The sequence below is a fragment of the Lotus japonicus genome, chromosome 4 (genome assembly GCF_012489685.1).
Source record: "Lotus japonicus ecotype B-129 chromosome 4, LjGifu_v1.2".
Taxonomy (NCBI): Eukaryota; Viridiplantae; Streptophyta; class Magnoliopsida; order Fabales; family Fabaceae; genus Lotus; species Lotus japonicus.
The window spans coordinates 53,848,819-53,875,672 of record NC_080044.1 but is presented as its reverse complement, the minus strand read 5'-3'; the positions used below and the strand labels follow the sequence as shown (position 1 = coordinate 53,875,672).

Genomic DNA, 26,854 nt, shown 5'->3' with positions numbered 1-26,854 from the left:
CGTGACGGAGAAAAATAGTGCATCTTTATTTTTGGTCCTAATTTTTTGGTCCCTTTGCTGCGTCCTCGCTCCTGCTTCCTACATGCTTCTGCTTCCAGCCCCTCAGGTCAAAGTATCACTCCCATCGCCTCATCTTTCGAGCCCGACGTGCTCGCCACCCACTCATTGCTATTGCAGGGTTGGTTTCTTTCCCCGCCCGCCTCATGGTAATGAGGGACTTCTCCTATCTTGCCTTTTTGCTTGTCGCGCTTGGATGTCCCCGGCTTGAAAGCTACCGAACCCACCGGCTTCCAATATATTTCCTCTATTTTTCCTTTACCTGGGCGGCGACTCACTGGGCTCCCTCTCCTCGCCCTTTGCTTGTTTTTAGACCGTTCGCGCGCCCTGTTTCCGCTTTTTTCGTCGCTGCCTTGCTGGACGATTCGCTGATCCATTCCTTGAATTGTCACTCATTTTCTCTTTTGTTCATCTCGCCCTGTATTCGAGAGATTCGGCTTCCTAAACATTGGCAATCCCCAAAGCGCTGGGTCTTTTGAACTCCAGCTAAAGAGGTCAAAATTGTCCTCTACTAGCTTCTCCAGGCGCCTCTCTTGACTGACCGTGAGCCTGGGCCCGATCGCCAGCACCCCTCTGCTGAATTTATACGTCTCTAAATCCGCGATCACACCTGCCCAACGCTCTTCTGCATGAGCGTCCGTGAACAATCCATCCTTACCCGACCTGCCATCTATCCTAACCTGTCCTTGGCTGCTCTCTGACCTTGCCATCTTCCTGTCGATGATCTGCTTAAATCCCCTCTGTCTGTCTTGGTTACCTTGAATGATCTCAACCTCATGACACTCGTGTCCCTCGCCAGCTCCCTTTTTCCATATAGACTAAGACAATTGTTATAACACTCTCTCGCCCTCCTCTGATCAACCGCAATCTTTCCCACTCTTCCGCACATCAGCGGATATTTCACCGCCAGGTGAGCTGTCGAAATCACCGCGCAGAGGCGATTGAGCGTGTTCCTTCCAATGATGACGTTGTATGATGCTACGATCTGCAACACAAGATACCTTACTCGGAGAAGCTTGGCGTTCTGGTCGACACCAAAAATTGTGTCCAAATCTATATATCCGCGTACCCAGACTTGCTCACCCGAGAAGCCTACCAACGTTCCTGTGTAGGGCATCAAATCTTTGTCCGTCAGTCCTAACTGATCAAACGCATTGCCGTAGATAATGTCGGCAGAGCTCCTCTGGTCTAAAAGAACTCGCCGCACAATGAAACTGTTGATCCTTATCATTACAACCACAGGATCATCCTTGTGCGTTTTGATCCCCTCAAAATTCGTTGATGATATCACAATATCTGGATGCTGGAAACCAAATGGGGTCTCATACTGTTGCACTGATGTCACTGCTCTCACGTGCCTTCGCCTCGTCGAGGCTGTATCATCGCCTCCACCAAAGCCACCCGTGATTGTGTTTACTGTCCCAACTGGCGGCTCAAGATCCTTATTAAAGGTTTCTTCCGCCCCCTTCTTCCTTGTTGTCAGTGTTTCCTTTTTGTCAGTGGTTTGCGTACGGCGGCGGTCGTCCTGCTGGCGGCCCCCTTTGTACCGGTTTCCCTGCTGTCGTTCTCCATTCCACCGATCGCCCTGCCCGAATGAGCCTCTCAATTTCGTTTTTCAGTGTAAAGAAATCCCCCGTGTCATGGCCTGCTGAGCGGTGGTACTCGCACCACTTCATTTTATCCAACGCCGCTTGAGACGGGTCGGCCTCTTTCTCGCCTTCCTCAACTGCATGGGTCACCTTGACCTCACGAAGTAGCTCTGTCAAATGTGCATTTAGACTTTTCTCTAACTCCTCTCGCCGAAGGGAGTCAGTCTGATGCCACGGTCTGCGGCGCTCGAAATTTTCCCTCTTAGGGTACAATGGCTCCTTCATAGCCTTTTCCCCTATCCTCACTTTCCTGTCTCGCCTCTTGCTGCCCTCTCCTCTCTCCTTATTCTGTTTTCCTTCTGGCGATGCGTCCCTCTGTTCGCCATCCTTCTCCTTTTTCGTGCGCCTTCGCTTGAAAGCATCATCCTCATCGTCCAGAATGTAGGTGTTTACTCGCGTGCGGATCTCTGCCATGGACCGAGCCGACTTACGGCTCAATTTGCTATTCAGCTTCCCTAGCTGCAACCCGTTCTTGAAGGCACGCGCACAAGCTTGCGGCTCTGATTCCTCAATCTTGACGGACGCCGCGCTGAATCGTTTCACGTACTGCTTCAGAGTCTCGCCCTCGGACTGACGGATATTGTACAGATCCTCAATTGTCACCTGCTTGGTTTTACTGGCAGAAAACTGGACTAGGAACTTTGATGAGAAGTCACGAAAATTCGTGATAGATCCTCGGGGTAGAGTTGTGAACCACGCCATGGTCGTGCCTTTGAACGTAACTGGAAATATCCTGCGCTTTACAACATTGGAAGCTGCACTAATTACCATTTTTGTGTTAAAATATAGCAGGTGCTCCTTGGGATCAGCTTTCCTGCTATACGTCTCGAGGACAATATTCTTCATGTTATCCGGGATAGCCACCTCCCTTACTACCGCCGAGAACGGTTCAAATTCAACCACGGCTTCCGCTTCGCGCTCCCCTTCATCATGTTGCTCGTAACGATAATATTCCAACTGTTCCTGTAAGTAATCGTTTCGCTGTCGTATATCATCGACGCTACAGATCAAGCGCCTCCCATCTTCTCCCGAGATCGGTGCTTGAGGTGCCGGAGTCTCCCCTCCCGAAGCTCCGGGTGAATGCACCGGTGACCTCTGCTGCTCCGGTGAAGTTGGCGGAGAAGGTAGTGGAGGCGTTGGAGAAGGAGGAGGTGGAGGTGGTGGCGGAGGAGTTAACTGATCGGTTTCTTCACGGTGAACTTGCTTGCGTCGCGGCCTGCCTCTCACGCGACGCGGAGGTGAACCGCGCCTGATCTTCATCGCATCGTCGACGACGTGTCTCCATCGATCTTCGCTAGTGAGACGAAGAACTCGACCGAAAAATCTAAAAACCTAAGAAAATCACACAGAAAATCGAACTTCTCAGGATCAAATCGCAATTCATGTGGTCCGGGAATCAAAATCTACCGTTCCCCACAGACAGCGCCAAATGTTCTATCCAGGAACATTGAGATAAGGTATAGTACCTAGAGTGTAAGGAACGTGATGCGAGATTCCTAGAGAGAATGAGAGCGTAACCGCTTTAGAGAGAGAAAGTAATTGAATTTCAATCTTGTTATTTCACAAATGAGCCAAGAGTCATTTACAATTGGTATTCATCCCCTATTTATTGATGTGAAGTTGGGCTTGGCGCCTCTATCCATTCCTAATGGGCCGGTTGGGCCTCTGGGAGGAGGCCCAAGTCCCTGATCTGCTCGTCGCCCTAAGCTGGCGCTCCTGGGGTCTCGCATCAATAATTGTTTTTTTTTTTGAATAGATCATCAATAATTGTTAAACATTTATAACTAATTATTTTTCATGCAACAATCTTAACCTTTAAAAATAAAATCTAGGAGGGAGCTGCAAACAATTTCACCGTGTAGAGCATAGATCTATTTATCCAAGAAAAATATGGTAAGTTGGTTCATGACATTATTACTTACTTTATGATGAATACACATATGCTGCTGACAACACAAAAAATTTAATTAGAAGAATGATTAGTTATCATATGAAAATATTTTCTTCACACCTATTTTACCCCATCTTTATGGTGTATATTGATTATAATATTCTAATATACCCTATTATGATCATTAAACACACAAAATCAATTCTAATATATTTTTTCGATGTAAAAAAAAAATTTCTAACATAAGTTGTATGAATGAAATTCACTTAAATTTGTCATTTTATGATAGATGTTTCCAAACATAAATTACGTAACTTTTATTCACGTTTACAATACTCAATTTTATTAGAATCAATTTTGCAAACGCATGTTGATCCAAACACACTAGAGGAGGTTCATTGATTAACATTAATGCGTTAAAAAAGTAGTTCTGAGAAAATTATGCCCATTTTGCCATGAGAGACATGGCACCGGCACCCAAAAAGACTGCAATGTAAGATTTTAGTTGAAGCTTAATGCTCCCCTGCAACCTTGGACTCATAAAATCAGCAGCAAGCAGGTCAACTAATGCCATGTAGACTAAAAGCCCAGCAGATGATGCATTAAGCAATCCTACAATAATGAGTGCACTTGGGCTGTTCTCTTTGTAGCTTGTGGACATTGCCATTCCTAATGCAATTCCAAATGGGGTTGTCACTGAGAAGAAGAACACAAAGATCGCCTTCTTTGCGAAGTTGTACTCTGCCTGCAGTTTCAGAGACAAATTATTTGAGAGATTGAAGAGCTTTATGGGTATCACAACTTAAACTGAAATGAACTGAGAGTAGAAGCATGTTTTGATTAATTGGTGATTTATCATAATTAATTATGAAATCCAGAAACTTCTTGCAAAGCTTCTCCTCGATCAAAACTGATGTTAGTTCCATAATCAATTGCAAAAATGTTTCCATGCGTGCACTATTTATAATGTGGTGTCACCTGGAGAATGCAGCCACCAAGCCCCATGCCTTCAAACATTTGATGGAAGCACATGGCAGCCACTAGTCCTTTTATTGTGCATGTGTTATTTGAGGCTCCCATGGAAAGTCCAATCACCACTGAATGCACAACAATTCCAAGTTCTAATACCTGCGTTTCCATCATATGTATATATTTTATTAGAATATCAAAGAAAGCATATGTTTATGCTATCTATGATGAAGTGAATTAAAACTCCATCTTTATTGCCCAATTATTCTGATATAAAGCTAATTTTAACATAAAATAAGGGGATGTCTGCAATGTTCAGGCAAAAGCCAATTAGGCATTAGGGCTACATGGGTTGAGTTGGATGAATTTTCAGGCTAATCAGGACCCGAACCGATCAAAACTGTTTGGGTTGGGTTGGGTTGGATTTCGTGAATTTTCACCTAAGAACCCGAACCAACCCAATCCGACAATCTTCGGGTTAGTTTGGATGGATTGATTGGATCGCTATATTAAAATAAAAATAAATGTCAAATATTAAAAATTAAGTACTTCAAGTCTCTAACATGCAATTGCATCATAAATTCATAACTACCGTCTACATACATCTATACAACAACACATTAATTAAACTAGTACTTCAAGTCTTTAAATATAACAAGTAATTTCAGACAAATTAGTCTCAAAGTTTCCTAAAAATCACTCAAATAGTAGGACTTCAAGTCTCCATAAATTACATACCCTACTAGTAGGTTAGGTAAAAATTAAAATTATTAAAAATATATATTAAATAATATATCATTATTATACGATTGGATTTCGGGTTGGGTTGGATGGATTATTATGGAATCCGATATCCGATCCAAAGATGATTGGATCGTAATAAAATCCATCTGATTGACCCGTTTGCCCAATCCAACCCGCATTTTTACCATTGAATCGGATTGGGTTAGATGAATTCATTGGGTTGACCCGGCCATGTGCACCCCTATTAGGCATCCAGATAAAGTTTGATCTATAGCTTACGTGATGGATATATATGGTAAAAATATAATATAAATTTAATAGAAAAATAATGTAAAATTATTCATAATTTAATCCAACAACTTAGGATATCTTTGTATATCGATCAATCCACACCAATATAAGCACATATAATCACTCACATGACAGGATAAAAGATGTCATTGGCATAACATTGAGCTAATACAAACAGACACTTAAGTATTTTAGATAATTAGTTTATTTAAACACTATAACATCATCTAAGACTTTAATATAAAATCATTAGTGAGCTTCAACTTAACCGTTCATATCATTCATTATATCTTTTATTTCTCTACTTTAGTGCGGGTGGAAAAGTAGTGTCAACCAAATATACTTAAAAAAACAATACTTTAAGCTTTTGAAGTAGCAATAAAATTTGGAAAAATACGTTCTTCACACCAATTTCACCTCCACTATTTAGAGAAAGATAAAAATAGAAGAGAGAAGTGAAATATATCATAGGTGATGTGTTAAAAAGAAAAGAAAGATAGAAAAAAGAGTAGGTGAAAAATTAGATATAAAAGGAATTAATAAGGGTGTTGATACATCAAAGTCAATAAGGTTTGACTCACACAAAAATAAGGAGATAAATATAGAAAGAAAAGAAAGAGAAAAAAGAGATATAGTGAGTAATCTGATAAAAGAAAATATAAAAATAAAATGCGGGGAAATTAAATGGAAAACAATGTGAGGTATGAATGAATCAAAATCTACAACATATACTATGTACTATATATGTAGCAAAAGTTTATTTGAAAGTAAAAATGATTCTGGTTCGTAATAGTGATAGACACCTAAACCTATAATTTGACGCGGTTAAACTCTGTAATTTATGGTGATTTTCGACACTAAGAATTCAGGTGTCAATGTTTGCCTGTAATCTGTGATACACGAATCAGGTACAGTCAGTGCTATAAAGAGTTAAAACAATCTTACCGTGGCAACCACACGATAACGCATAAGTTGTGAATCTGTGCGATCTGTCTTGGTTTCTTGATGAAAGTGATGGTGACCATGTGAATGCCCAACATTCACAACAGCACCCATCTCTCGATCTTCTCCACCTTCAACATGGTTCTCTGGAATAACTCCAGATTTATTCCTTCTGGTATAAAAGCTAGTAGCCAAAGAGTCTATCATCATGGTGACTAATGCAGAAAACATGGCAACAAATCCAGAAAATGGAAACTCATGCCATGGTTTCTCTTGCAAGCAATCAGACCAGAGCATGTCAAATGAATCAGGAAGAACATGCACGAACCCGGTCCCGAGAATAATACCAGCGGCGAAGCACTTCACGATTATGAAGAGATTGCTTTCGGGGCTAAAAGCAGGGATTGAACGCGTCAACAAGGGTGAGCACACGCCAATGATGCTAGAAACTAAGATGGTGATGATGGCTATGATTTTAAGAGGCTTAGCCTTTTCCTTGTTGACGCAGCTGTCTGCTTTTTCGGTTGCACAATCAGCTGCAGCTTGGGAAGTGAAAAGAGTGATGAGGATGAAGATGACAGAGATCATCTTGATAAGAGTTACTGAAGTGATGGCCATTTTAGTGAACTATAATGGTCAAAATGCTTAGTGATCTGTTTTGCTCTGTTTTTAGATGGAGGCATTAAGCTTTTTTATATAGACGTTTGCCACTTTGGCTTACATGTTATGAATTATTCCATGATGGATACACATACCAACTACATATGCAAAAAAATATACAAATTAATTATTCCAAAAATTTAAATCATTGAGTAAAGGTATAAGAATTATTATATTTCTACTAATAATGCATATATTCAGTAATAAAACATATGAAGGATTATTCCTGAAAATAAGACATGCACCTATTTATCATGCGCCGAAATTTAACATTTTTTATTAGAAGAAATTGGAGCAGTGGGGATTCAACTCTAGACTTTTAAGTCATAGAAACTTTAATATCATATGCATCAAGAACCAATTATTCCAAAAAAACGTATGCCGTTAAGTAAATGACACATACATTAATAATTATGTTTTTTACAGAAAAGAGAATACAACATTTTACAGATAGATGAAGGAATGATTGTCTCATAAATTTATCGTACATATAAGTACTACGGCAAGATTCACGGATTCTTTTTTTGAAATCGATTTCACGAATTCTTAATACCACAGGAACTTGGGATAATGTTTTTAATTTATGTGAAAATGGATTGAAAGTCAGTGGGCATATCACAAAGAGACAGATGAGAGAACTGAGGAGTTCATGATGCATGCCTTAATTTCTATCATCTGCTATTATAGTATTACGTTTGACTATTTCATAATTTATATCCTTCAATAAAAAACCAGAAGTAAACTGATTGACGTAGGAGCGCTTAATTATCTGCAGACATAAACATTGATTAATGCAAATTGACATCTTCATTCTGTCGTACTTCCGTGAATGTGGAAGGGGACATGAACTTGTACGGCTCTAGCCTCTTACTTGTCCTCTAGCATGCTGTTGTACTTGTATGTGTTTGTGTTGGACCTCACTTTGAAGTAAGATAGGAGCTTGGTGGTTGTTTGGAATATCGATGGTAAAAAAGAAAGACAAAATGGTTAAAAGTGAAATCGTTGAACACTTGAACGAGTGAATTGTTGCTGAACCAGTGTGATGAAAACTGAATTAGTCATAATTAACTTGGTGAAGATTGTTTATTTGGTAGTGGAAAATTTTGAATTTTTTCTTCATTCAACCAAAGTCATGATAAACTGGTCTAGATTATTTTTGGTCCATTTTAATTGGGCTGTTACTTGCATATAAGTATATGATCGATAGACCTGCCCGATCGATCATTGACACAGTTCATGATTGGGCCATCTGGTCCAGCTTGATTTTTTAAGCACTGAGAAAAGCAGACCATTGAGCCGCAAGTGGCTTCTTGAAAACCAATTTAATTATTTTTAACATCATTGTTTTGAGGAAAAAGATATAGTTGTGTTGTTTCTGTGACACTTCATTGAGACACATGACATAGTATCAAGTAAAACACTGGTCATATGAGTTTTCATGTACTATATACTTAACTAAACGATATGTGTCTTAGTTTAAATAGAAACTATATATATTGGTTGATTATGTTGGTCTAGGTTTGTGATAACTTAAGTTATGAAAAGCCATTGTTATTAACATAAATGTTTATTGAGAAATTGCTTGTTAGAGATTAAATTCCAATCAAGTGGAAAATGATATTTGAAAGATATCGAGTTTCGAAAAGATAGTTGATTTCATCCAATCATTTTTTAGTACGGAAAATGATGAATCATTTTCGAAAAGGACTCGTCAACTTTGTTCGATCACTTTTTGAGTACAAAAATGAGAGTTTGACTTAGACCAGTCATTTTCAGGAGGACTCGTCGAATTCTTCCAATAATTTCTAAGTACTTATAACTCCTTAATAAGTGTACCAAATCGTTGCACAGTAATAAAATAAAGATTGTATCTTCAAGGATTGTGGTGTTTGGTATTGATTTAGCTAGTATCCTATTGGTTTATCAACTCCTGGCTCGTCCAATTAGCTAGCCAAGCAAAAGTAAAACTAATAGAGTTAGTGGTTCCAAGACCGCTCTTACTACCATCTCAAAAGTTATTTACAATGATAAAGGTTAAACACATTCATTATCACTCATATCAACTCTATAAGTGTAGGTTTGATCATTCTATAAAACAAGCATTGTTCATTTTCTTACATATTGCTCTTTTAAGATTTTGAGACATTCTCTCCAAACTTGAGTTTTAATACTTTTTGCAAGTACATCTGCAACGCGGATGCATATGTTTCCTTTATTGCACTCCCAGCCTCAATGTGATGAATACTAAAATTTTGAATTCGACCAAGTAAAGAAGAGACCCTCAAGAAGAGAGGGGATCCGAGTGATGGTTTTCGAAGGCCATAGAAGTTATATGAATAATTCAAAGGAGAATGAAAAATGTAACCTTGACAGTTCAAGGTTATACTTAGGAAATTACATAATCATGGTTCAAGAAATCTTTGATATGACAAGAGGACGATCGTGGTTCGAAACTTAAATTCATTAATTGAGACAAGACATTGACATGTGGAGTCATTTGAGGGTGTGTTTGAACAAGCCATGAGCAAAGATCAAGATGCACATTCCAGAAGCACTCACCCACGATCAAGCAATTATGCATGATGGAGATCACGAAACCCATATTCTCGATGGTTGCTGAGTTCGAAAGCATGGGGAGCTAGATCAAGGCGGCGCCAAAGAGTTTGAAAACCAAATGTTTAGTTTGAAATTTCGTAGGGGATGTCAGTTTCACTTAGTTTATTATGTCCATAGGAATAATTGTTAGTTACTTTGTAAATACCACAAATCGCTACAAGAAAAACTCAAATTACTACAAGAAAAATTATAAATCACTACGGTAATGATAATTATCGGCGGTCTTCCAACGATTAACAATCCGTTGCTAAAACACTCGTTAGTTGATAATATTAGCCTACAATTTAAAACACTCATCGGTAATATTTACACTTTGGCCTTCGTTCTATGGAAAATAGATGTTATAGTCACCAAACAACTTAGCTTTTCTTTCAAAACCAATCACTACTACAACAAGCTTTCGAAATCAGTCTGAACGTATAATTTCATTGCTTATAAACCATTATAAAACTTAAGTCCTCACACTTAATGACCTTATCCAAATTTCACATTGCTTTGTACATACATTTGGCTATGTATACAATTATCATGCGTAGACACTAGGTCACAATCACAATTCACAATTAAAAGTGGAGGTATTCCTCTCTCAACTTCCCGTAACTTAAGATAGTAATATCTTTCTGGGAAACAAAAATAGCATTCCTAGCGTCTTCGAATGTGCGTTCTGAGACAGCAGCATATGGCACCAGGTCGGTTTGCACCACATACACATCATTAAACAACACGCGTCACAAGTAGAGGAGAAACAAGACAAAAAAACACATACTCATGCTTCTAGTCTTTGTTTAAGATATGGTGATGACACTGACCAGTGAGTACATGATTCACCATGGCAAAGACTGAAATCAGATAAGTTAGGCCAACTGGGCCAAAGGAAGCTGAATGAGTGGTATTGTCTCGTAACAGTGGTTACTTCATTTGGTTCTACCTAGTTGTGTAAAGTCTGGGATCTAAAAAGAAAAGTGAGGTAACAAACATGAAAATGGCAGGTTAGGTTCAGCTTGGCTTTTTGATGCTATATGTTTCAACTTTATTTCAATTATTTGAAACCTGGAGGATACAGGGGCTCACTCTCTTTGCTTGTCATTCAAAAGGATGTCACCCAAGCTCATTCCAGATGTTTCTTGCCGGTGTATAATTTTTTGTGAAATTATGATATTTACTGCCGACAAGAGACAATAGTTATTAATCTACTCATTGCGGATGCTCGCACTAAACAGCTAGTCATAAAGTATGCTAGTAGACAATAGTTATTAATCTACTCTCTTTGTTCTACCTAGTTATTAATTTTTTTTTTGAAAGTGAAATATATTATTGAAGATAAAGTACCGATGAGAACAACCCTCTCATGAAGTGGGAAAGACCCTGGCAGGCCAATAAGCCAAGCCATCCATACTTTGTTGATTTAGACCTAAAAAATGAGCCTCATTAAAACCTTCCTAAAGAAAACCCAGTGGAAAAAACATAGAGAAGGAAAAAGAGTACTCAATCTCAAGAATCAAACAAAGTACACCAAAAAGACCTCTAGTAAGCTACTACTGCCAAGAAAAGCTATCATATAACAGCCCCCATTACAAGCTATTTCCCACGCCTGAGGCAAGCTGCACATGGACATGATAATGTGCTATCCAATCTGCCCACAACCTAGTTATTAATTTTTTCCAGATGTTTCTCGCGAGTGTATTTTTTTACTCATTGTGGATATCTACACACTAAACAGTAGGGTTGGCAACGGGTCCCGTGTGGGTTCGGGTTTAGTCATTCTTACACCCAAACCCGAACTTAACACACAAACCCGAACCCAAATCCAATGTGGGTACAAAGGTTAAACTCAAACCCAAACCCCTGAGTTTTGGGTTACCCAAACCACTACTAGAAAATATAGATTTAACATCAGAGTTTTTACATCGGGGGATCAAACACTTGATGTGAAAGATAAAGCGGTGGCAATATTAAAATTACAGTGAACTTTAATGAGAGATTTCACATCGGTTGATAATATGTCTGATGTGGAAAGTAATTAGTAAACATTTTTTACAACGGTTGATATAAAAACCGATGTGAAAGTTAAATGCGGTAGCATTTTTGAAATTTTAATAAAGTACTTTTCACATCGGGTATAATACAACCGTGGGGAAAAGTCCCTCACACAACACTGAAAACCCAAACACGCACAAACTCAACCATTCACGAAAAAACCTAAGTTTGCTAAGACTCACTGCTGCTCGTTGCTAAGCCTCGCCCTCGCTCCTGCTCGTGACTCGCCGCCGCTCGTGCTTCTCTCAAAACCTAAGTTTGCTAACACTTGGAGGAAGAAGATGGAAGTCGCTTAATTTGGTGGGGTTTTGCGATTCATACAAGGTAATGTAATTTCCGAAATCGGTTTCCAATTAATTCTGGAATTTGGGCTTACATATTCGGTTTCCCAAATATTCTGCAACAGAGGAGATTAGAAATTGATTTCCATCTTAGGGAAATCGGTTTCCAATTATTACTGGAATTTGATTTTTTTTTGTCTTGTTTGTGCAGTATTACTATGAGCCAGGCACTGGAAGGCAGTTTCGCTCTCTGATAGGTGTTCAGAGACATCTAACAGAAGACAATGTGAGTTCTAATTTCTTGTATGTTTCGTTTGCACTTTGCACAAGCATGCCTCTTTAATCAAGTAGCATATGGAATATAGTGGAATCTGTGAAAGACAATGAACATTACCTAATGCTTATTAAGCACATTGAATTGTTTGGAATTTCATTTTTGGATGAGAAAATAGCTTTTAAAAAAGAGACAGATTCAAATTTAAATCCAGGAATGTAATGTGAGAAAATTTTGCTTATATCAAAGTTATGCTTGTATGATTATGTTATTGAGATTCTATGTTCTGACTCCAAGACCAAAGGTGGTCTTTGGGTATACTAGAACAGAAAGTAGTTCCACTTGACTCAGTAAAGAAAAGTGCTTATCAGAGTTGCATTGTAGTTTCAGAATCACTATAAACACCTTATAAGTTTGCTATTTTCTTCCTTTATAATCTGATGTTTTAGGGAAGTTCGTGCCTTTAGTTGGCAAAGATTGGACACAGCCAGAGTGGCAAGGCTTTCTCGCTAATAAGGTATTTGTATTCCTTTTATATTCACATCTAAATTTATGTCAATTGAGATGAAGTAGGGTTGTCAATGTATGTCCTCATTTGACAAGGAAAATGGCAACAGAGGTGTAACACAATTTCCGATTTGATGTTGCTGCCATTTCATTGTGTTTGTGTTACTGCATCCTCAGTCACAGCACCTGCCCCTTAACTTATCTGTTTACACGACTCTCAAATTAGTGGTTTGAATATGTGATAACTGATGAGAGGTTTTTCAGGTTTTAAGACAGGAAATATAAAATCCAGTTACCAAGTAATGACAAGATATGAGCAGTAGAGTAGAAGCATTGGGGTAATGTGTTGCAATAATGACAAGGTTGCTACTAAAATTTGTATGCAGTAACTTGTTTTCCTTGTAACATAACCTCTTGGTTTTTGATATAGATTACAACATTTGAGTTAAAATTGAAAACTTGGAACAAATGAGTAGACCGTCAAAGAAAATAGTGAGCTTTTGACAAATAAAAAACTGAACTGTTGAACATTTTCTTCTTTTGGATAGAATATAGACACTGGCATTCTATGATTTCAGGCAGAGTTATATCACATCATAATTTATCATCACAGTGCATAAAAAATGGAAGTTCTAAAGGTGAGTTGTTGAGTTGAGGCAGGGGAGGAGTGGCTTGTTTTTTCCCTTTTCCTTTCATGTTGTGCTATGGAATCTAGATATACTTGTTTTTTGTATTTGTACACGGTACTGGCTGATAAGTGATAACTAGTTTCTTGTGATTTTCAGAGCAAGAACCCTCGTCTGCCGCTTTGCCTCAGATTTACACCTTCTTCTTCATGAATTCAGCGAACTCTTCCACCCACTCCAGCTCTGGCGAACTCTTCCAGCCACTGCAGAACTCTTCCATCTTGCTGTAAGTTTATTTTCTAAGGTTGTGTTTAGCTTATCATTTGAAAAATGTTGATGAGTTTGGTTCTAGTGTCAATAATGTTAACTTTGGATCTAGCTTAGCACAATAATTTAATTTAATATCTGTTAATTTTCAGAACGTAGCTATGGATCGTAGTTGGATGAGAGCTAATCGATTAAGTCATGAGTTTAATAATGGAGTGACTGAATTTCTAGAATTTGCTGAAAAAAATCTTCCAAATTGTAGTTGGATGAGAGCTAATCGATTAAGTCATGAGTTCTTCATCAAAATGTCACAAACCTTGTATTTGAACCCATTGTACAAATTGTAGGTATTTAATGATCCAACAACATTAAAAGAAGAAGAGTTGTATGATTTGCGAAACAGTTTGGCAACTTGTTTTCTTGTTGAGTTGTTTAGCTGAAATACTGATCATTTCATTAGTTTGTTTATGCTGGATTGATTGAATTGCTGGGAATTTTGCTGATATGGACAGTAGATTGGTGGAGGGATGATTGAATGGATTCATATGAGGCACTTTTTATGCTGAATTGCGTGGCTCAGAATTTCAAGTGGTAGTGAATCTATTTTTGTTGTATTGGTGGTGGATCATCGCGCAAACAAGGAGACCCGTATTCTTTGACAGCAAGGCATATGGTAGCTTTTTGTTATCTGGAAAGTAGGTCTTGGAGGCTTGGTAAAATTTCGACAGTTTCTTGCCTTTGGATTAGTAGCTTTAGAGTTCTTACTATCTTATTGCTTTAGTAGTTTGATGTGCAAAACTGCAAGTGTACAGTTTCGCCCGGGGTTTTAATTTATCGAACCTCAAGGATTGTGATAGTTTACTTCCTAATGTTACCAAATTCTCGCTGTAAGGACGAAAAGCGAAATTAAAAGAGGGTTTAGTTGGTTGATAGAACGAAGTAACAAGAAAACGTGGAAAAGATAATTACTGATTTGAAATCACTTAGAGAAAAGCGCACCGGGGAATTGATTTCGTTTACCCTTGCTATGTTTCTACCCGCTACAATTATATATGAAATTAGTTAAATCTGTTCGTGGTGCTGAGCCTATATGTTTACTTGCTAATCCCTTAGTCAAGCACCCCTTCTAGTTAATTAGTGATAGCTAATTCCTTAGTACCTAATCCTAATTAACTAGAGATTCAATTTCATGTTCAGGCAAACACAAATAAATTGCTACCCTTATCCCTAAGGCGTAGAGATCCTTATTCAATTTCTTCCTAGATCCCTATCATCTACCAATTTCCCAGTGGAAACGATAGCATGAAACCCTTTCGCGATTGGATTCAATAGAAGTAAAGAAGAAATTCATGAACTAAAATAACCATTCATATATAACTGAAACGTATCAAAACATAGTTTAGAGAAAACTACACCATATCCCCAGTACAAGAGAGGATTAGTTCTTCATAGTCATAGGAAATAATTCAAGAAAAAGGTTGCAAAACATCAAAATTACAATAGAAACCTGTAAGGGATTCTAAAGAACTCAGAGCTCTGCCTCCAAAGGTCTCCCCAAATGTTTCAACGTGAAAAGATTCATAAAATAGGTTAAAAACGCACTTAAATAGAGTCTGGCTGTCATTTCGCGCAAATGCGCGAATTCTGTGAAGGACCTCGCGCAAAATTGGCGCAAAATATTTCAGAAGCTAATTCCTTCGCGTAAATGCGCGAGATGCAAGAGGAAATTGGCGCAAAACTAGCGCAAAGAAATCCAGATTGCTCCAGACTTCGAGATTCTTGGCTCTCTCCCTTGATTTGCTCATTGATTCCACATCTTCTCCTAAAATAACAATAATAATAAAGGAAAATAATTAAAAACCAATAATAGAGATTAACTAGAAGATAGAGTAAGATACCGAATTCAAATAACTTGATTAAATCCTAATGAAATCTATAAAAATAACATAAAAAATATAGAAAAATACTAAAACTAAATGAAAACATTAAAATGCCTGAACTAATCCTAAAATGTCCTAAAATGTTCGAAATATCATAAAAACTATATTAAACTACATGCAAATAAACCAGGAAAATAGCCTTAAATCCCGGGTCATCACACCCCTATACTCAACTGCAGCTTGTCCTCAAGCGGAAACTTAGGAAAGCTTGTCCTCAAGCACAGAATAAATCAATTCCAAATCAATTGTCAGCACTTTTAAAACACAAGATACACATCCAACAAATAAAGATCAATTCATGAGCATACTAGTTAAGAGAAATAAGGAATCAAGTCCAGAGAAAATGAAATCAATAGGACAATGAGACTCAGAGTTCACATCAAAACTCACAAATTTAATCATCAATCATCAATTATTTAGTGCATCTGACAGTACAAACACTATGCTTCGGTTCTGATAATCAATCAAATCAAGATCAGACAGTGTCATGCTATGTAACAAGAAAAAGATTCTCACATGTTGTAACTTGGCTAAGGTGTAACTTTAGGTAGGATAAGAAAATGATAATACAAGTTTACACTCACAGATAGTTAAGTGATCTATTTGTTCTTTCGATTCAGAGCATTCATTTAAAGCACTCAAGGTTCTTTCTCTCTACTCTCCTCTTTTTATTTTGCAAATTTTGCTTTTTTTTTTCATTTTTTTTTTCATTCATTTTTTCCAAGCATTTTGCTTCATTTTCATGCACACTAGGAGAGAGAAGGAACCGACACGCTAATATTCTTTTTTATTTGCTCAATTCACAATTGAGATCACTTAACAACTCATGAATATTTCCAAAGTTAGGGACCAAGAAAATTCACATTTAGGCTCAACTTGGGCAACTAAGGAATAACTGAAACAAAGTCTGAAGGCCATCAAGAATGCCTAATAATCTCTTAACAAATCACAAGCATAACACTATCGAACCGATATGCATGTCAAAGCAGAACCAAGCAAGTGCAAGCAAGTCAGGAATCATCAGAGATCACTCATCACTCAGCAGAAAACAAGGGGTAAAGAGATGAACCCCAGTAAACTCCTATCAACACTATCTATTGAAAACATCACTCAGTCCTAAAATTCACTTACTTCTATCAAAATCATGTCATGTCCAATACATTAGCTGCACATGTGTATCACACTTTCCATAAAAACAAGGCATAGATTCAGAATTGAAATCACTTGAGTAGTCAAATACAAAGGTGAAATGACTACGGGATAAAAGCATATGCAGAACTAGTGTGCAATAAAATGTAAATGCATGATCATGAAATTAAATGAGAGATGAGTGGCTGATTAAAACTCCCTGTACTCAATGCAAAGAGTGATAGCACCAACACTCTGTTAGCTGGGCCCTCTAGCTCATATTAATTCCTGTAAATCACTTAGTCCTTGCAAAAATGAGCACACAAATTAAAAATACCACAATTTTAACTCAAATAACTCATGAGAAAACTAAGACTTAATAGAAAATAGAACCTCAAATTAAAAAGGAAAATCTTTTAATTTTTTTTTTTAAAGAAACGAGATCTGGTGATATTTCTTTTAGAATAAAAACGAGATATGTTACCTTTTTTTATGAGTTTAATTTCTATGTACCGACGGTGTAAAGTTTTTTTACACCGTCAACCAATCAGATTTCAAGGATGTGAGAAAATCTCTCATTTTATTTAATTTCATTAATTGACGTGGCACATCTTTGAAATCTAATTTGTTGACGGTGTAAAAAAACTTTACACCGTCGGTGCATCAAACTTTTTCTCTTTTTGAGTTTAATTTCTATGCACCGACGGTGTAAAGTTTTTTTACACTGTCAACCAATCAGATTTCAAGGATGTGAGAAAAACTTTACACCGTCGGTGCATCAAACTTTTTCTCTTTTTTTATTGATGATATATATATATATATATATATATTATTTATTTAAGAAAATAAAATTTTAAAACAAAACCTGTGCAATTGCCCCCACGAGACCATGGAATTTGCATGAGTTTGGTGCAAAAAATTCCAGAGGGGGATACCTTGATGCACATGCACTGTGGATGAAGGGAATTGCACGAGTTCCGTGCAAAACTTGAAATTTTTTTGTTTTTTTGTTTTTTTTAACTAATAATACTAATAATGAACTCATACTAAAATTAAAAAAATGCACTAAAATAAATAAATAAAACTTACTCTACTACGCTAAATTTCTCTTGGGTTGTCTCCCAAGAAGCACAATTTTATAGTCTTTGTTAGACTTTCCCGGACTCAGAAAACTATCCAGGGTCTATTGCAAATTCGATTAAATCATTTTGATCATGCAAATTTTCACATAAGTTCATCATCACAATGCATTCACTCTCAAAGATCATGGCCAAATAAATCAACTTAAAAAATAAGGAGGCTAAGGAAATTCTTATCAATATATTTCCATGGGTGCGTCTTTCCCTTGCCATATTCACCTTTGATCCATAGGTCATTAAGATATAGGCTTAGACTTTGAGGCTTACCTGAATTAATCATCAATTCATCTCCATGCACAAAATTCTCATTGAAGGTTTCTTTTGGTTCATAGTCAATTAATGCTTCTTACGCTTCACCCATTGTCATGTCTTTTTCTAGTTCTTGACAAATTGTGCGTTCTTCTTCAGAAAATTTTTTCTCTTCTTCCTCAATGGCTTGACGAGAGATATTTTCTTCAACTAACTCTCAATTCTCATTTTCTTCAATTGGTTCCTCCTCACATTGCTCCAAGGAATCACTTTCATGACCAATAGGTGATTCATCATGACTTTGATGACCTGCTCGCGTCCGCAGAATGCAAGATACTTTTTCTCGTAGGACATTGGATTGGGCTATCCATTCGTGTTCTTGTCCATGAGATACACTTTCACGAATACACTTCCAATTAGCATAAAATTCTTTCTCCAACTGCAATATAACACGCCTTTTTTGAGCATATTCTGCTTCAAGTTTAACTCGGACTTTTCTCTCGAACTCCTCCTGGGCATTCATAGCTTCAATCTTAGATTGCAGCTCCGCTTCATACTTAGCCCGGATTCTTGCTTCAAACTCCTCTTGTGTTTCAGTCATGGGGTCCGCTTGATTGTACCTTGCATGCACTAGCAAACAATAGTCAGTAGCACCCACACAAGAGTAATTAAATTAAAAAATAAAAGTCCTAACAATTAGATTCAGATAAAATAGAAAATAAACTAAACACAATCCCCGGCAACGGCGCCAAAAACTTGATGTGCAAAACTACAAGTGTACAGTTTCGCCCGGGGTTTTAATTTATCGAACCTCAAGGATTGTGATAGTTTACTTCCTAATGTTACCAAATTCTCGCTGTAAGGACGAAAAGCGAAATTAAAAGAGGGTTTAGTTGGTTGATAGAACGAAGTAACAAGAAAACGTGGAAAAGATAATTACTGATTTGAAATCACTTAGAGAAAAGCGCACCGGGGAATTGATTTCATTTACCCTTGCTATGTTTCTACCCGCTACAATTATATATGAAATTAGTTAAATCTGTTCCTGGTGCTGAGCCTATATGTTTACTTGCTAATCCCTTAGTCAAGCACCCCTTCTAGTTAATTAGTGATAGCTAATTCCTTAGTACCTAATCCTGATTAACCAGAGATTCAATTTCATGTTCAGGCAAACACAAATAAATTGCTACCCTTATCCCTAAGGCGTAGAGACCCTTATTTAATTTCTTCCTAAATCCCTATCATCTACCAATTTCCCAATTGTGCAAACGATAGCATGAAACCCTTTCGCGATTGGATTCAATAGAAGTAAAGAAGAAATTCATGAATTAAAATAACCATTCATATATAACTGAAGGGAGAACCTAATATGCACCATTTTTAGGTAGTGTAATTTTACACCACATACTTTGACTGGGTATAGCAGGTCAACAAATTATGTTTTTTAAGAAAAAACATCATTAAAAATTTGTCATATATTAAATATCTTTAAAAAAAGATGTGTTGACCTGTTATAGTAGGTTAAAAAATGTGGTCTAAAATTAGACCACTTTAAAAGTGGTCCACGTTAGGGGTCACCATAACTGAAACGTATCAAAACATAGTTTAGAGAAAACTACACCATATCCCCAGTACAAGAGAGGATTAGTTCCTCATAGTCATAGGAAACAATTCAAGAAAAAGGTAGCAAAACATCAAAATTACAATAGAAACCTGTAAGGGATTCTAAAGAACTCAGAGCTCTGCCTCCAAAGGTCTCCCCAAATGTTTCAACGTGAAAAGATTCATAAAATAGGTTAAAAACGCACTTAAATAGAGTCTGGCTGTCATTTCGCGCAAATGCGCGAATTCTGTGAAGGACCTCGCGCAAAATTGGCGCAAAATATTTCAGAAGCTAATTCCTTCGCGTAAATGCGCGAGATGCAAGAGGAAATTGGCGCAAAACTAGCGCAAAGAAATCCAGATTGCTCCAGACTTCGAGATTCTTGGCTCTCTCCCTTGATTTGCTCATTGATTCCACATCTTCTCCTAAAATAACAATAATAATAAAGGAAAATAATTAAAAACCAATAATAGAGATTAACTAGAAGATAGAGTAAGATACCGAATTCAAATAACTTGATTAAATCCTAATGAAATCTATAAAAATAACATAAAAAATATAGAAAAATACTAAAACTAAATGAAAACATTAAAATGCATGAACTAAGCCTAAAGTGTCCTAAAATGTTCGAAATATCATAAAAACTATATTAAACTACATGCAAATAAACCAGGAAAATAGCCTTAAATCCCGGCTCATCATAGTTCGAGACCTTACTACCTTAGTCTTTTCTTTAGCTTAGCTAGTTTATCTTTCTTTCTATTGTAGCTTGTTGTTTTGTTTAGCCATCCTTTGTTTTGGCTACTTTGCAGTTACTTTGTATTTCGGCCTTGGACCGTTTCCTATATTTTATATATATATATTTGGTTTTTTTCAAAAAAATATTTGGCAATGCATGATCAGTTTTATTTGGCAATGCATGATCAATTATTACTTATCAATGAATTACTCGTTTTAAAGAAGATTGGTGATGTAAAATTATTCAGCTCAAATTACTGTAAAAAAACTGGAAAAAAAAAGAAAAAAAAAAAGAGATTTCACCTCGGTTAGAATATAAGCTAATGTAAAATATGTAAAAAAAAAAGAAAAGAATTTACATCGGTTTCGAACATAACCGATGTGAAATGTACATTTCACATCGGTTATTTTCTACCAACCGTTGTGAAAAATAACTTTTGACATCGGTTATATGACGCGCCCGATGTACCCGATGTGAAAAGGTGGGGACATACCACATCGCCTTTGCTTACATCGGTTGATAACCGATGTGAAAAGTACTTTTCGCCCGATGTGAAAAGTACTTTTTGTAGTAGTGAACCCAAAACTCGATGTGAGTACCGAACTCGCAAAAAAATCCAAAAATCCAACTCGGAAACAACTTGTGCATAGAGAACAACATGAACATAAGTAGATTAAACTTCATCATCTTTCAAATACAAAGGAAAAATATAGTTCATGAACATAAGCTTATAAACAACATAATTCATAGATTTATAAACATCGCAATTCTAAATGTCTAATTAAAGAAAACCCTACTTATTAGTAACTTTAATCATATATATATGGGCAATTACATGCATAAGGCTTCGGGTTTAGGTTTGGGTTTGGGTGCAGGTTTAATCAATCCCACACCCGAACCCAAATAGGTTTTCTGATTCGGGTGAAACCCAAACCCAACCCACACTCAAAGAAATTGGGTTTCGCCCGAAATTTCGGGTTGGGTTTGGCTCGGGCCCCGCGGGGGTGAGTTTTTCTACCATCTCTATTAAACAGTTAGTCACGAAGTGTATTTCATTATTATAAGTGAAGATTGAACTCTTAACTTAATGGTTAAGATTTTTTTTTATAAAAAACAAATGAACTGAATAAAAGAAGCACAAGGGATGCTCAAACCCTATTATAAGAGGTGCTTGCTGTGGTACCTTAAGCCAGATTAAGGTGTGGTACCCAAAATTAGTTGATTCGATAATAAAGACTCATGTGCCAGTTAAAATTTTGATTTTGTTCTATCGTAGTAATGCAGCGTTCCATTCTTAGGGACGTAAGATTTGCGAGTTGTGTTTTCTGAGTTTTGTTCATCCATTAACCATATTTATTTTACGCGCATCTCCATCACCATCATTTGTTTCCACCACTCATTCATTTTTCATTAAAAAATTGACTTTCATGAGATAAAGTTAATTGATAAGTAAAGTAAAATTTAAATATGTAGTATTTACCTTGAATAACATGATAATAATCTATTAAATTACTTAATACGAGTATCACATCTAAAAAAATTCAGAATACTACAGAATTTACCATTATTAAGAAGTATTGCGAACAATTAAACAAATACAAAAACAACACAGCTATAAAGGCCCACCACCCAATCTGAGATTCAATGAAATACCCAACGTACAGACTATCAGTATAGATCTGAATTTACAGTTAAGAATTGAAATGTGGTCTATTAGTATTGTTTTGATTTATTAATGCTATATCATAATTAATATGATTATTAATATGATTACTAAAGTCTATTCAAAAACAAATCACAAAACGGTTACTATTGCTAAGTTAGTTAAAGATTGTCCACCAAAAATTCGATATGTCGATGGAGGAATGTAGCTATAAATTCAGATCATTGACCTTTGTAATAAAGAGAATATGTGGTGTGGTGCTTGCTCCTAACAGGTCATACATCACATAACGAATTTTAAGCTTATCAAAAAAAAAAAAACATAACGAATTTTAAGCAGGATAGTACATATTGGCATTTGGCATATGATATGGTCATATGATATGGATACAATTCCAATGAACATGGCAGCGTGTCGATAGAATATTGCCTTACATGTTGTAATCAGAAGAATATGAGATAAGAAGGAGTCGACATATAGCCATAGGTTTAATGATATTTGCGGTCATTATTAAATGGGGATTGTACTTTCAGATCCTAGAGAGACCAAAGGTGAAAAAGGGTGAAATAAACAAACGTGTAAATTGTCATTTCCTAGCGACTTGCTTGACTAATATAATGTGCCCAACTTTTCACAACATTTTTGGAAATTGGAAAGTGAGGTTCCTATAAATTTCCTTGTATATGTCACCAATTTATCATCTTCAATTTCATGTGAATATGTGATGGTATATAGGAGTGGAAATAGAAGGAAGTCTCATTCACACTTCTTTAAAAGCGTATATGGAGCGGTGAAAAAAAGCCAAAAAGAAGAAAAGAGAAAAAAAATAAAATTTGATGAATAATATATAATTAAAAGATGAGAAAGATAAATGGAAGAAGATATTATAAGGAGGTGGAGCCATGGCGCTATGACATTTGATGGTCAGAATATATGGTGATTATGAAGATGCAAAGGAAGAAAAGAACTGACCAAAAGTAATTAAAAAAAATTGATTGTCCAAAATTGATATATAAAACTCGGGTTGTCTAAATGACCCATGAGAAAATTTGGGTTAAATAATCCATCATTCAATCACATTGAAGATAAGTGAGTTAAAATTTCAATATTTTATTTATTAATTTATTTCCAACTCACTTATCTCAAATGTAATTGAATGATGAGTTATTTAACCCAAACTTTTTCATGGGTCATTTAGACAACGCTCATAAAGCTCATGTGAACAGTCTTGATCTGACTAGACATATCAGGAGTCGTTGATTGGTATTACTTTTTTTGTGAATATTTTAAATATTCCTAAAGTTCTAGGAAAATAACATTAAGAAAAATAATTTATGCTCACCCCAACTAGACCTGTCCACATTGGCCCGACCGAATCTGCTCCCGAACAAATTGCGGGCTTTTTTGTCCAAACGGGGTGGGTTGAGTCGGATGGCGGGTTGGGCGGATGACAAAAAATAGTTTAATGTGGTTTGAATCGATTAGTTTCGGTATGGGCTCATTTTCGACTGAACTGACCAACCAACGATGGAAATTAAAAGAAAATCTTGGGCCTAACCCATATTCTATGAGTGCAGCCTTTTACTTAACTTAACTCGGCCATCCTTTTCTCATTCTTCTCCTCTTTCTCATTCACCCTCAAAAACCCCTAGAGTTGCTTCTCCCTCTCTGACTTCTCAATCTCAAGTCTCTATGTCATTTCTTATCTCCCTCTACTCTCACTTCACTTACCCTCCCTACTTCACTTTTGGTCTTCCCATCTCCTTCGTCGCAAAGCCATTCACCAAGCCCAACCCCCACCATCTTCACCAACAACACGATCCTCGCCATTTCAAATTTGTGGAAGCTTTTTCTTTATTATATTTGTGGAAGATTCATGTCCTTATCCTCCCTGTTGCAGATTGGAAGAGCAATCTCATCACAACATAGGATATCTTCTGGCATGCCTCAAATTCCAACACCAAGGGTGAGAGGAAAGACAATGAGGGTGAAAACATTGAGGTGACAAACCTAGAAGCCATAGAGCGCACGACGGAGGAGATCTTCTTGCATGCCTTCTTCCACCGTCGCCAAACATCATGATAATGTTGACGGCGTGGCAAAGCGTTGATTGTGCGACGTAGCACAACTTCCACGAATTTGCGATGAAACTTCATTAGCTCTAAATTTGATGTATAACCCTCTATGGTTGGGATTTGTTATCATTTTTCTTCTTTGGTAGGATTTTGTTAAGATTTTTAGTGTTGTGTTTGCGCTGTATGGAATATGATTATGTTACTTTCATCTTCGTTTTAATTTTTTTTCCGATTATTTTCAGAGGCAAATCGTGCAAACCCACCCGGCAAAATCATCACCCGTCATAACCGAACTCGACTAACCCATAGTTAGAGAACAAGAACAGACTGTGGCAGGCCTAGTCGTTTGACATTTTTCACCCGATGAAACAGACGTTGTCTACCCGAAGCTAACCGTAACCGGCTGATGGACAATCCTAACTCCAACTTCGCTTTCTTCAAAAGAGATATTTTAAAAATAAATTAAAAAATAAGTTAGAAATATGATGAGATAGAATAAAAAAAACAAATAGAATAAAAAGGTAGGTGAAAATTAGTTAGAAGAAAACATAAGTGTGAATGTACCAAAATTGTAATCTTAAATCCAATACTCTCTCATTCTCATTGATTAGTTAAAATCATATGAGATCATCACAACCCATTTTTAATTTAATTTAATGGGACACAATCACACAAATCAATTTTAAGAGATAAATGAGAGACAGTTGAAAAGGGACAGTTGTTAAAGTAAACGTCGGTAACACTTCACTGTTAAGAAACATCCTGTGAGGTGTAGTGTCCGCGTGTGCCTTTTCTTAACGGTGTCACAGTCCTGCTCTCCCTATAAATGCCCAAGAAACTCACCACCACAAGGTTTCAAGTGCCAACAACACTTCCAATACCAAAACTCACAAACCGCAATGGAATCTAAACCCATTAAGCTCCTCTGTAGCTACGGCGGCAAGATCCTCCCCCGCCTCACCGACGGCACGCTCCGCTACTCCGGCGGCCACACCAGAGTCATCACCCACCATTCTTCCACCTCTTTCTCAGGTTCGTTTCTATTCTATTTCGCTTATTCAATTAAATTAATGTTTATTGAGACATATGATGATTGATGCGATTGAAAATAAAAAAAAAATGTAAATGAGATGAAAGAGAAGCGTGAATAAATCATTACTCTATGCAATTTCACCTTCATCTTCTTCGCTAGTTTGAACGATTTACTCATCGAGTGTTCACGTTTTTGCAGAGTTGATGGAGAAGCTTGGTGAATTGTGCGGTTCATCGCCGGTGACACTGAAGTGTCAATTGCCGAAAGGAGACTTGGAGACTTTGATTTCGATCACCAGCGACGAGGATCTGGCTAACATAATTGACGAATACGATCGAGCTTCATCATCGTTGGATAGTCCGCTGAAGATCAGAGCCATTCTCTCGCCGCCGAAGAAATTATCATCTCCTCCTCCGTCTTCTTCGTCGTCCTCCGCCTCCTACTCTCCATCCAGTTCCCCTCATGCCTACTCCCCGCCATCTGCGGCGGCGTATCGGCTCAACCGTTGCTCCCGGGTGCCGCTTGGGTACCCGATCGGTGTCCGGAAAGGTTGTTGGTACACGCGGCACGTAGACGGAAGCCTTGCCGGGAGTCCCCGGTTCTGGGGGGCATCACTGCAATAGTTAGTTACTGCTACTGATATGATACAGCAATAGTTTTTAAGTTGATGATGATGATGATGATGATGAAAAATATGAAAACAAGAATCAAAATGGCATATTAGTGAGCTATGATATATGATTCTTTTCTTTAATTTGTTAAATTTTAGTTTAAGCTTGGGCTTGAGGGTTCTGGCGGTGGTTGAGAGTCCTGTTTTGCTGCTAAGACAGACAATTCGGTGACGTTTATATACAGTGTGCCGCTTTATGTGGTTTTTGTTTTATGTAGAGTGCTCTTACTGGGATTTTACTTTTTATCATGATCTCAAATTCTCAATTCTCATCTCAAAGTGTGTCTGGGTTTTTACTTTTTAGAAATATGGAGCTTCCATTAAATTGAATCAGAGGAATAACATGAATCAAAAACCAGAAAATGATAGTCTCGAGGGATCATCCTCAACCCATACATTGCTACGAACCATAGGTGAAATAATGGCAATTATTCATGGTAATTACTCCTTTCATCCGTTACTATTCTCCCCGAATATTCTTCCTATTAAATTAAATAGTCTTCATGATTTTGAACAAAGTCAATCTTGATTTTGAATTCTACAGGTTAGCATTTAAGCTGCTCCATTAAATGGTCAAATTACAGTCGCAAATAATTGCTTTAATGTTGCTTTGACCACGTGAATATCTTTAGCAATTAATATAATTAATATTGGAGGATGGCCCTTTTATTGTATGGATTGCTCTCGCAGAACAAGGGCCGAAAGAAAGATATCAACAAAATACTCATCTTCTCCTCTTTGCACATTCCAGTCATTCTATTTTATTTTCTGGGCAAATTTTGTGAGTGTTTCATTGCTTTCTGT

General features: G+C 37.1%; 3 protein-coding genes and 1 long non-coding RNA gene across 4 annotated transcripts; 2 read left to right on the top strand and 2 right to left on the bottom strand.

The window, feature by feature from the left end:
• Positions 1-1,553: 1,553 nt before the first annotated feature.
• LOC130712955 (uncharacterized) lies at positions 1,554-2,966 on the bottom strand. The gene has a single exon (XM_057562765.1). It carries the CDS (start codon positions 2,964-2,966, stop codon positions 1,554-1,556), a length of 1,413 nt encoding a protein of 470 aa, XP_057418748.1.
• A 923-nt stretch (positions 2,967-3,889) lies between these two features.
• On the bottom strand, positions 3,890-7,220 carry LOC130714606 (fe(2+) transport protein 1-like). Its single transcript, XM_057564511.1, has 3 exons — positions 6,547-7,220; positions 4,576-4,725; positions 3,890-4,342 (listed from the first exon to the last, which is right to left on the bottom strand). Exons 1-3 carry the CDS (start codon positions 7,159-7,161, stop codon positions 4,037-4,039), a joined length of 1,071 nt encoding a protein of 356 aa, XP_057420494.1. The 5' UTR covers positions 7,162-7,220; the 3' UTR covers positions 3,890-4,036.
• Positions 7,221-11,982: 4,762 nt separating this feature from the next.
• LOC130715098 (uncharacterized) lies at positions 11,983-15,075 on the top strand. The gene is made up of 5 exons (XR_009011552.1): positions 11,983-12,180; positions 12,349-12,423; positions 12,861-12,928; positions 13,704-13,830; positions 14,324-15,075. It is a non-coding gene; the product is annotated as an uncharacterized LOC130715098 (long non-coding RNA).
• Positions 15,076-25,191: 10,116 nt separating this feature from the next.
• LOC130715967 (protein PAL OF QUIRKY-like) lies at positions 25,192-26,322 on the top strand. Its single transcript, XM_057566131.1, has 2 exons — positions 25,192-25,379; positions 25,579-26,322. The coding sequence occupies exons 1-2, from the start codon at positions 25,247-25,249 to the stop codon at positions 26,001-26,003; spliced, it is 558 nt and encodes a 185-aa protein (XP_057422114.1). The 5' UTR covers positions 25,192-25,246; the 3' UTR covers positions 26,004-26,322.
• Positions 26,323-26,854: the final 532 nt, after the last annotated feature.